General features: G+C 43.4%; 1 protein-coding gene across 2 annotated transcripts; it reads left to right on the forward strand.

Annotated features, from left to right (window-relative positions):
- Positions 1–1,830: 1,830 nt before the first annotated feature.
- On the forward strand, positions 1,831–9,758 carry CCDC43 (coiled-coil domain containing 43). Of its 2 annotated transcripts, XM_037067517.1 has the most exons (5): positions 1,831–2,134; positions 3,862–3,949; positions 5,433–5,568; positions 6,851–6,909; positions 8,190–9,758. In XM_037067517.1, the coding sequence occupies exons 1-5, from the start codon at positions 1,931–1,933 to the stop codon at positions 8,375–8,377; spliced, it is 675 nt and encodes a 224-aa protein (XP_036923412.1). In that variant the 5' UTR covers positions 1,831–1,930; the 3' UTR covers positions 8,378–9,758. The 2 variants fall into 2 exon arrangements, with proteins under 2 accessions (XP_036923412.1, XP_036923402.1); XM_037067507.1 differs by lacking the exon at positions 6,851–6,909 and having other exon boundaries at positions 1,863–2,134; positions 8,190–8,323.
- The last annotated feature ends 1,901 nt before the right edge of the window (positions 9,759–11,659 follow it).

The following is an 11,659-nucleotide window of genomic DNA, read 5'->3' on the forward strand; positions in this document are numbered from 1 at the left end:
CTCGCTCCGCCCCTAAAACAACATAATAGTAGCTGCAAGATTGTAGTACGGTGGCCCTAGGGGGGCAATATTATTCTCTAAATCCTACCCAATCCCGTTCCTTTTCCGCTCCGCTTTCACTGTCTGTTTATTGGTTGGAGATACTTGGTATTTCTTCCAGTGGGGCCCCTCCCTGCAGAAGATTATACATCTCAGCCCCTGATGAACTAAAGCTTGGCCATGTGACTTGCTTTGGCTGATGAAAAAAAAAATGACATCACTCCCAAGCACAAGTTTTAAAAGTCAGCGTGGTTTACCGAGTTCTTTTCCCTCATCGCACTGACTGGCAATGTCCTAGCTGGAGGCTGCCCTGTCAACCTCGGGTCCTTAGTGAAGATGACGTGGAACAGAACCATGGGCACGCATAGTGGATCTATATAGCACGAGCAAAACATAAACCTGTAAGCTACTCAGGTTTTGCCATCATTTGTTATTGTATCATAATTTAGTTCAACCTTCTCGAAGTGTGGCTCAGCCTTCTCAGAAGGTTCCTTGAGGTTAAAACTATTTTTACAGTAATACTATGAGTCTCCGGAGGCCCCCTGAAAAACCTTTGCACACAGCTCCCTGCATCTGGAACTGCATCCGCTCTCTTCCAGTCTTTCAGCTTAAATAACTCTTCCCTATTCTTCAAAAAAGCGTCAGCATCATCTCCCATTTCCAACAGGAAGCCTTTCTGGATCCCTCACGTTCACAGCTTCCAACCCCACTCCAAGAGGCGAATTTATCCTCATCTGCTTCTAGGTAATCCTACTGCAACCTCCACTAGAAAAGGCTCAGTTAACGCATTTACCCCACTATATCGTCACTATTAGTTTAAACATGTCTGTCCCCACTGGGCTGAAGAACCTCGAGGGCAGAGATTTTGTGATACTTATTTTTGTATTTTCAGTACCTAAGAGCAATGAGTTACTGTGAATAATCAACAAATACTTAGCGAATGGAGGAGTCACGCCAGTGACCTGCCAGCCTCCTCTGTAGCTCAGGGAAAGCCAACCCAGGTTCTTGGGTAATTCATTTCAGCCCAGACCCAGGTGTTTTGCAATTAGCAGAGGCTCTGGCTGCTATCCTCGAGCTCCTGCCTCTGGTGAGGTTCCCTGTTGTGTGACTCTGTTTCCTTATTCAGTAGGTAGGTGGACAATAAAAGCATCTTCTTACAGGGTTGTTGGAAAGATTACAAGAGATAATGCATCAAAAACTCTTAGCAGAGGATACACTCTTAGCACTCTTAGCACAGTGTCTGGCAAAGGATAAAGAAGGCTCCTCAAAGATATTCCTGTGTAATGTTGTATTACCGGGTGAAAAAAAATGACTTGAGGTTGCCTGTTCCCGTACTGAGCACCTACTACTGTGTGGGGGGTCGTGTGTTAAATACATCATGCTAAGTGCAGAGGAGCAATCGCAACACACGAAGTGGTCTTAACACAAATGGCAGGGAATCAGGGAAGGCTTCCTGAAATTGGAGTGCTGTTCGAGAAAGAGCTCAGACAGGTGAGTAATCCAGGCACAACAGGTTCCTACTTGAAAGCTGCGTGGGGTGTACACTGAAGGGCAGCTCTGTAAGGTGGGCGGAACTGCTAGAATCGAAGTTGAGTTCCAGTCCCGTTTAGTTATTTGGCGCGTGACTTTAGACAAGTCACTGAACCTCTCTGAACTTTCCCAACTGTAAACAAAGTCTGCTAGGATCCTGAGAGACCACGTGATCGAGCGCACGCCTAGACGCGCTCAACTCAGCAGATATAAGACGCCAAGTCACTGTAGGTCTTCAGCGCTCTACGTCCGCCGAGCCGGGGCGTCAGTTTCCTCTCTGAGCTTGCGCAGTGGGTCCGCGACGCGGCCCGTCAGGCAACGCGGTAGGCGCCTTAGGGGCTGGCAGGACCCTGACCCCAAGATGGCGGCGCCCAGTGAAGTGGATGCATCTTCCTCCGGCGAAGGCGATGGCGGGGGCAGCGGCTTTGGCCCGTGGCTAGACGGACGGTTGGAGGCGCTGGGAGTGGACCGAGCTGTTTATGGTGCCTACATTCTGGGTGTTCTGCAGGAGGAGGAGGAAGAAGAGAAGCTGGACGCCCTGCAGGGTATTCTCTCTGCTTTCCTGGTGAGAAGCCCGAACTCATTTCTTTAGCCTCTTGCCAGCCCCTGTCAATAGTTTGTATCCCTGTTCCCCTACTCTGCGTCCCAGAGGATTAGTGGTATCACCTGGGAGAGGAGTACTCTTCTGAGTTCTGGGCCGTGGGGAATGGGAACCAGAAAGGTTTGTAGGTTGAATAGAGAGGAATGGCTTTCGCTTATTCTTGGGGAAGAGGCTCTCGCGGATTTCTGTGAATGGCGCTAAAATGTCTAAATGAGAATTTTACCATAAAGGCCAAACGACCAATTTCAGTCCCGTCCGTTGACAGTGTTCAGAGGGGGGAATCGAGTGCTCTGGGATCTCTGTGTCCTTTAAGAGGCAGTGCCCAGACTGTCCCGTGACAAAAGCCTGTTGGTTCCTATTTGGAAGGTAGGGGTCCGAAATAGGTAAGCTCGCCTTAGAGGTCTTTTCATGCTTGGGCAGAACTGAACCAAATATTGTGTTTTCCTTTATACGTATTTAGAAATGTAGTAATCATTGTGTGTGTGTGTGTGTGTGTGTAGGGGTCGAGTAGGAGTAGAAATAAGAGATCAGAGTTTTTAAGAAGAAAGATAAACTTAGCACTTAGCCTCCTAGAGTCAGATTCAAGACTTCAGAAATGTGTACTTTAATCTGTGTTTGAGTAGTAAGTCGCCAAATTGTCCGCTTTTTCTGATCCTTTTTGCTGCCTTCATTTCCACTAATAGTTACGTGGTGAAAGGGTAGTCTATCTGTTGGGCACATGGTTGAAATATAACACTAGTGCAGCTGTCGCAGGACCTCCTGGCAAGGGTCCCCCGTGAGACTGACCTGTATTTGGGAAAGCCTTAGCCCAGCTGGCAGTGCAGCTTGTAAGTTCGGTGGAAACAACACAGTGGAGCAAATTTTTACCCCTGGACCCTGACATTGTAGGATGTAGAGGGAAAGCGTAGGAGGCCAGTAATTGAAGTTAGTTTTTTTTAATAGTTTTTTTAAAGATTTTATTTATTTATCTTTAGAGGGGAAGGGAAAGGGAGAAGGAGAGAAATATCAATGTACGATTGCTTCTTGTGAGTCCCCTGCCGGGAACTGGCCTGCAACCCAGGCACGTGCCCTGACTGGGAATCGAACCTCGATCATGTGGTTCGCAGGCCCCCGTGCAATCCACTGAGCTACACCAGCCAGGTGAAGTTAGTTTTTACTTCCAGATGGAAAGACTCTGAAAAAGAAGTTGAAGTAACTTAGGTTCCCACTGGTTCCAGCTCCTTGACCTGTTTTCTTCATGATGTCGTCATTTGGAACCCTATGTCTGTTGATAAACACAGGCATGAGTTTGAGTTAGACCATTAACAGTCTCTTGGCATGAAAGTGATAAACCTTAGGGAATGTTACTGAGTTGAGTGTATTGGCCAAAGAAGACTTCACAGAGGAGAAGGGCTTTTGACTTAGGCAACAGGTTTTTGCTCCAGAAGAATGAGGAAAATGGCTCTGAGTTGGTCGGAATCCTTTCCCCTGGATCTTGGCAGGTGCCCTTGACCTAGCAGGTGTGGATTCTGAGACTCACTCACAGGATTACTTCTGTGTCCAGAGCCTTGGAAGAGAAACATATGCTCTGTCCTGTGGCTCCCAACACTCCTTGTGGTTTATTCTCGTCACTACCTGTGTCCTCTGCATAGGCTTTGTTCACATTGAGGGTTCTCTAGGAAATTAAGTAATTGGTCTACTTTTCCAACCAGGAAGAAGATTCCCTCCTTAACATCTGCAAGGAGATTGTGGAACGATGGTCAGAAACTCAGAATGTTGTCACCAAAGCGAAAAGAGAAGGTAGAGTTGGAGTTCCGCTGTCTAACCTCCATTGCCTTTTCCAGTGACCTTTACTGGGCAGCTGTCGGGAGTTTTTGGTTTTCGTTGTCGAGTGTTCATTTTCCCTAAAGTAGTTTAAGCTGGCAGACACCCAGCAGCTTTAACTTTTTAACTGAATGTTGATTTCCCTTTCCCTTTTGACTTTTTCACTTCAGCTGACCACAGTTATCTACATTGTGGTTTCTGCTTTTTTTTTTCATCTGCTTTCCACTGCCCTTTGTATACTTGTATTGCAGGTTTAGGGTTAACTGCACTTTCTCACCTTCTGCCTTTTTTGTACATTTCATAACACAAATTGTGATTAGTTTTTTGCTTTGGTTAGCTAAACCCTTCACCCTTTAAAATGAAAGAGAAGGGAATATACTCACCATTAGGATGCAGAGAACTCAGCTCATTAAAGCCAGACTTAAAATAGAGTCTATTTTAACATCATTTGATTTACTTTAAAAACTGCTGGTGCCTGGGCCACATCATGGGCCAACTACATAAACATCTTTGGGGTTGAAGTCCAGGTATTGGTGAGGCCCAGGTGACTCTGTTGGTTGGAGGATCATCCCTTATAGCAAAAGACTGCAGGTTCGATCCCCAGTCAGGGTGCATACAGGAAACAACTGATTGATGTTTTTCTCTCTCTTTCTCTCCTTTTCTCTCTCTTTAAAGTCAATAAACATATCCTTGGTGAGAATTGGGTGGGGGGCGGGGGACCTCCCCCAGGTGATTCTAATATGTAGCCACGCATGCGAACCACTACTTAATACTATTGCCTTTAACTTTGAAAATGGAGAACTCAATAGTTGGTTTCGTTTTAAAATAACCTAAGAATTTTTCCCTAGCTGGTGTGGCTCAGTGCATTGAGTGCTGAACTGTGAACCAAAGGGTCACCGGTTCCATTCCCAGTCAGGGCACATGCCTGGGTTGCTGGCCAGGTCCCTGGTGGGGGGTGTGCGAGAGGCAACAACACACTGATGTTTCTCTCTCTCTCTTTCTCCCTCCCTTCCTCTCTCTAAAAATAAATATTTAAAAAAGAATCTAAGAATTTCACCTGGCATAATTATCAACATGAAAAGACCAGCGTAAGTGGATTCCAGCATCCTCCTTAGGTGTCTGGGTTGAGAGGGGAGAAAGTTGTATGTTTGGAGGCTTCATTTCCTGCCATTCTAATGCAGTGCTTTCCAGCCTCTTTTTGAAAGCAGCAGAACTTCAGTGCATAGAACAAGTGAAAGCAGGGCTGCTTTGACTGAAGGCGGATATGAGACCTAGAGCCCGGCCCGCATGGCCTCTCTTTGTCTCTGCCGTTGGCACCTCCTTTGAGCCCAGGGCTCTAAGGAGTCTGCAGGTGCCGTGGCCTTTACTCCACACACTGCCTGGGGGGACTAGTGCGTTCGTGAGCTTGTTTTCTCTCACGTACAGCCTTGTCCCTCTCTCCCCTTCCACCACCTCCCAGACGAAGTACAGGCCATTGCTACCCTCATTGAGAAACAGGCCCAGATTGTGGTGAAGCCCAGGATGGTGTCAGAAGAGGAGAAGCAGAGAAAGGCTGCCCTCCTGGCGCAGTACGCCGATGTGACAGATGAAGAGGAATATCCTTTTCAGAGCCTCAGCTCCATTTCCGGAGGCTCCAGCCGGAAGCATTTGCCGGTTCACAGTGAGCTTGGGGAAGTGCCGCTCCCCCCCGTAGCTTAGTGTTCTCTAAAGTGGCGGTGTTCGTGGCCCCCGGGGGTGTGAAGAACTAACTCAGTTGGAATAGTTGATACTGGACTTATATTTTTCAACACATAATCAAGAATGTTCGTAAAAACTTTAGTGTGAAACAAATAATGCCTTAATAATGCACCATTCATGTTGTGTTTTTAGAAAATAAGATGTAGCTGTGGTTCTTTACCTTTCTGTGCAGTGTGGTGTCACGTGTAATACATCTCTATATCCTTTCCCAGTTTATAAGGAAATTGAGGCACCAAGAGATGAATCGGTGATGAGAAACATTCATATAATTAGTGGCAAAACCAGGATTAGAACCTGGATATGTTTGGGTGAAGTGTTCCCAAATTTGGAGCAGTTTTGTTGGAATCTTTTAAAAAAAATATTCCATTGACCACATGATTAAGGGAACCCCAAATAACACCAGGATAAATCTGGAGTTTGAGTGAGGCCTGGGTAGAAAGAAAACGTTGCTGGTAGGAGCAGGTGTGGTTCCTTGTGGCTTTGGCATTTGTTTGGCAAGTGCTTGGTTTACTGAGCCGCCTTGAAGGGCGTGGACATCACACGGGAAATGTTAGCTGTCTAGTGAGTTCAGAAAAGAACGCTTAGGCTCTTCCGGACCAACTTCTCTCGTAGGTTTTGCCTGTGACTTTTCTTGCCAGGGTTGGCAGAACTATGACTCCAATTATGAAATCTCATTTCTTGAGCTAGAAAAGAGTGTTTTAAGCAGTAGTTCTCTGGGGGACTTGTTGAAACACAGATTGCTGGGCTCTACCTCCCGGCAGAGGGGAGAAGTCCATGCAGGCTGAGGCCCGAGAATGTGCATGTCTGACAAGCTCCCAGGGTGTTCTGGAAGCCACACTTTGCGGACCGCTGTTTCCGAGGTCATCTCACCACCTCTGGCGTCCAGGTAACGCGGCAGCGCCCTGGGACCAGCTTCAGGTTCGCTTTAGCCTCCAAGGGGTGCGGATCTCACGGAAGCTCTGGACAGCCTTCCCCAAGTTGAGACTCCTGAAGGTGACTCTCCCGGGTTTACTGCCACATCCCTGACAGCGTCCTTCTGTGCGCTGTGCCTTTCCTACCCATCAGTTTATTGAATGTTTCCCGATGTTGAGTTTAGATGCGCTGACTTTGGTTCATCCGTCTTTCCTTAACATCACTTACTGAAGCAGAGGAGAAGGGTGACTCAGGTGCCAGCACAATGAACATTGGTTCTGACAAACGTATCCTTCTCTGTGTCCGTCTCCATGTGCTTCTCCCCGGGATCCTCTCGAGGATCAGTTCTCATTTTGCTGTTACTGCCATGGGCTCCTTTTACCTCCAGAACACCTGTCAGGCCAGCACTGCGAGCCCCATGTCTGGGACAGCCCTGGGTGGTCAGCTGAGCCGGAACTTTCCCCAGAGAACTCATGTTAATGTGTGCTGCAAAGGGATTAGCTTAGAGGAAAGCTTTCTAAGGGAAAGTAAAACTCCGTGCTGTCTGCGTACAGCTCTGGGTTCCCCAGCGCCGTGGAAGCAACTGCAGTAGTACTGCAGCTTTGGTCTTCGCCCTCAAAGACCTTACAGTTTGTTGGAAAGAACACAAGGTACTTTGAAGCTAAAAATACAGGGGTGGGCAAAAGTAGATTTACAGTTGTGAGTATACAAAAGTTTATTCTTGTATTATTTATTAATTATTGTATTATTTGTATTACAACTGTAAACCTACACTTGCCCGCCCCTGTATGGACAGATTGAAACATGCTGAGGAAAGCCCTTACCAACAAAATCACTTAGGAGAAGCTTCCAGAAAAAGTGGATTTAGAAATCCCCCTTTGTAAAGTGAGAAATAGGGTGGATTATCTGGGGGAGGGGCTTATTTCAGGAAGAATTTGAAAGACTGAAGCAGAAGAAAGCTGCGCTTTATGAGCAGAGAGGAGTTTGTTTGGTGGTAGGAGCGGGTTGTGTTTTTATAGTCATAAGAAAGGAGGGGTTAAGTTTGTGGCTATTTTCTAACTGGCTAAACTTACTATTTGATAAATTCAGAGTTTGGTGTTACTAGAACATGGTTTCACTAAAGCTTTAGTGGTCTAGGAAAGCAAATTGATAGTCAGATTAAACAACTTACTTTACTCTTCCCAGCATTTTAACAGTCCCAAGCACCTAAAAATTTTGCCACTTACATGAACACTCTGTTCACTAAAACTAGGGTAGATACTCCAACAATATTCTGCCGTTGGGTGATGTAAGTACTTATTCTAGAATAAAATTTTATTTTCATTAACTCATTAAATGTGAACGAGATTTTTATCCTGAGATTTATTCTACCATTACACATTAACTTGTATAAGGGTAGTTTTAGGGTTTCCCATTAGACCAAAGGTAAATGTAAGGATTCTTTTCTTTTTTAAATTAGGAGTAGATAGAGACTCAGCATGTAGAGAATGGACAGCAAGAATGGAGAGAAAGAGCCACAGCTGGGCCTGTGTGACTTACCCCGACCTAACTCCTTAACTTTTTGTAGTTCTGTTCCGAAATACCAATGTGGAAGATGTCCTCAATGCCCGAAAACTGGAGCGGGACTTGCTTCGGGATGAGTCCCAAAAGAAGAAGGAACAGGACAAGCTGCAGAGGGAGAGGGACAAACTAGCCAAGCAGGAGCGCAAGGAAAAGGAAAAGAAAAGGACACAAAGGGGGGAGCGAAAGCGATAACCTTAATCCACTCTACACTTTCTCCTCGTGAACTAATCAGAGGGAGAACTGGTTGTGCACGTGACGTGTGTATTTAAGAGAAATGAGAGAACATTGTGTGAAGTGGTTTCCCCAGGGATTTCCCCTTTTGTTTACGTGGTTGAAAGGAAAATCACAAACACTTCTAATTACAAAATGTGCCATGTCTCTGTTGTGTGGGTAATCGGATTGTTGTAGCTGATACCTGTACCAAAGATCTGGAACGGGGGTGACGTTTATATTTTAGTGCCCAAGTCCTGTGCTCCTTTTGGCCACTTTCCAAAGTCTTCCCTCACCTTGGATAAACAGTTGGAATATTGTGAAGGAACGGACCCATGACGGACCACTCCTTCCCTGCGATGAAATGTGGGAGTGTAAATTGCTTCAGAAGTACTATTCACCCCTAAATGTGTTGTTTTCAGACTCAAATAGAAAGCTGATGAGCCCTGCCCAGATCCAGATATGTTGCAAGGCAACAAACTAGGAGAAAGAAGGAATTATCTGATGGATATTCTGGATTTGAGAACTTTTTTAAAAAAGTGTTCAGCCTATGGGAGGAAAGGAAGTATCTTTTTAAAGTAGAGATTGTTAACATTTTTCCTCATCTAGGTTGTGATTTTTTTAAGAAGGATATATCAGTATTGTGTGCAAGGATATCATTGTTAGATTCCACTTGATTGCTAGTAGATTTTAATCCTGGTTTGCCCTAAAACATTAGAGTATGAAGACCTGATACTTACAGGTTTAGAGAAAGAGGAGGAAACACCCTTTAAGGAAGAAACACTGGAAATCTCTGCTAACACAAAGATATTAAAGACTGTATTTAGTAGGTGCTCAACAAATTGACTGAATGGGAAATTTGCTTGGGAGAGTCCAAAGTGAGCCGAACTCTCCATTTCGACCTGTTACAAGCTACATTCAATTTTTAAATAAGGCCTTTCTCATCTTCAGGCAGCAGACTGCCAAGAAGCCTGAAGAGAGCAATCTCTCTGACAAGACAAAGTAGATATTTTATACCAGGGGTCAGCAAATTACTGCCTGCAGGACAAATTTGGCCACATCCATTTTTCTATGGTACAAGTGAACAATGGGTTTTACGTTTTTAATGGGTTGTTAAAAGATCATGACAGAGACCTTATGTGGCTTGTAAAGCCTAAAATATTTAGTACCTGGCCCTCTGAAGAAAAAGTTTGCTGACCTCTGTTTTATACCATGAAGATTAATAAAAGTTTTAATCTTTGTGCAGAAGGTAAAAAGCAGCATGGTTAAGGAAAAATGTGTTACCTCTGTACACTCCTATAACTGTGGTATTGGCAAAATTTTAAACAATAAACTTTTTAAAAATAAACTTTATTTAAATCAGTGTCTTCTGATTTACTTTGATTCCTTCCAGCTACCCATGGAAATGAATTCTGTGTGGATAGTCACTTAGCAATGTGTAGAATTTTACTTGATGCTTTGTTTTGCTTAGCCCTAATAATCTCTACCAGAACTTCTCCCTGAAATCCAAAAATCGCCTGCCTCAGTTTCCCTTTCTTTGAGGTTGGGTATTAGAAAGATTACCTTTGTTTTTTGGAAATTCAGTAAATGGCTTTGAAGCCCTTTGAAGTACTATTGGAGTCTTAGAGCTTTATGTGGCTGTAGCAATAGTCTGTCTACAGATAGCATATGAGAGAGTCTTTTAATTTAGTAAAATTCATATTTTGGATATTTGATTTATTCTTACCTTGATTTGAGTCTCTGAAGCAATGTTGGGTTACAACCATAGGCCCCTGAAGGCTACTTGTTTTAATCTGCTCTAACGGTCAATTTTTTCTTCTGGGACTCTATTATGTATGTTAAGTGTACACTTGAATTAATGTTTAAACAATAAAGAATCAGCTAATTTGGCTTTGAGTAAGGCTATTCACTTAACTCAGGTGCTACTAAATCCTTTACGTCTAAAATGTGTAGTATTTGCAAAGGGGAAATTTTGAACAACTGTATTATGATTTATGATTGACACTTTAAGGCAGATTTGGGATTTCAGACATAACATTAATTCTCCACCTAAAATTTACAGTAACAGATTATTGAAATGGGAAGAACACTGATATAATTCAAGGTAGTTTTCAACCCGCTTTGTATAAAGTGCTTTTTAATTAAAAATTGAGTATACCCCCTGGCTGGTATAGCTCAGTGGATTGAGCGCGGGCCTGCGACTCAGATGATCGCAGTTCGATTCTCAGTCAGGGCACGTTCCTGGGTTGCAGGCCAGTTCCCTGCAGGCCAACTCCCAGCAGGGAACGCACGAAAGGCAACCATACATTGATGTTTCTCTCCCTCTCTCCTTCCCTTACCCTCTAAAGATAAATAAATAAAATCTTTAAAAAAAAAATTGAGTATACCAAATTATTTTGGATTAGAAACGATGGGAGCATTAGTTTTATCAGTTTCACCATAAGTCTTGTGTGAAGTTTATACTGTCTCCACAGGTTGTAATTCAGAAGTATAATACGTAAGAACCATCCGTTAGAGTATATTCCACAGAAAGGGACAACCAACTAATTGGAGAATTTATAGATCTATAGAGTAACAACCAAATTTCAAAAAAATCTTGTTTGGTTTTTGTTAATAAACTAGTATTTCATTTCTGACCACTGTCATGTAAAACCTTCCCCAGAATTCTGACCTTAGCTTGCCTGGATCAGCATAAAGGCAGAGCAAAATTTCACTTTTAAAGGAGGAAGTTTATATCCAAAGATAACCATAATGGCACTGGATAATCTACCAATATTATTATGTGTTAATAGAAATGAAATTTAAAACTTAGCACCAGTTTTTATCAGTTAAATGAAATTTGATTGGTTTTCTGACAAATGTAAAAAACAAAACTAGATATTTTCAACAAAATAATTTATTTCATTTTGAGAGACTAAATTAGTACAATATTTGTTTTTTTATAACATCCAACATGTCTTATGTCAAACTTAACCACTTTCTATGCAGTGACTGGTGGGGTGATCAATTTTATTTGACTACCTTCAATGTAATTCATTTGGTAGTTCTAGGGCATATCAGTGATCAAAATGTTTCTCCCCACAGTTACTCCTGAATTCTCAATCAGTTTCTTCCGCACATCATCTAAAGAAAATTTATGTGGTGTGATTACACTCTTTTTTATACCAGGATTTCTAAAACTGGGAAAAACACCAACATTTAAAACATCAGTGTTTACAGTCAAGGATAGTTCAATTAAATTTCATAAGTACATTATATCAGAGT

Source organism: Sturnira hondurensis, unplaced genomic scaffold (assembly GCF_014824575.4).
Source record: "Sturnira hondurensis isolate 20B ecotype Veracruz unplaced genomic scaffold, ASM1482457v3 Scaffold0001221, whole genome shotgun sequence".
NCBI classification, from domain to species: Eukaryota; Metazoa; Chordata; class Mammalia; order Chiroptera; family Phyllostomidae; genus Sturnira; species Sturnira hondurensis.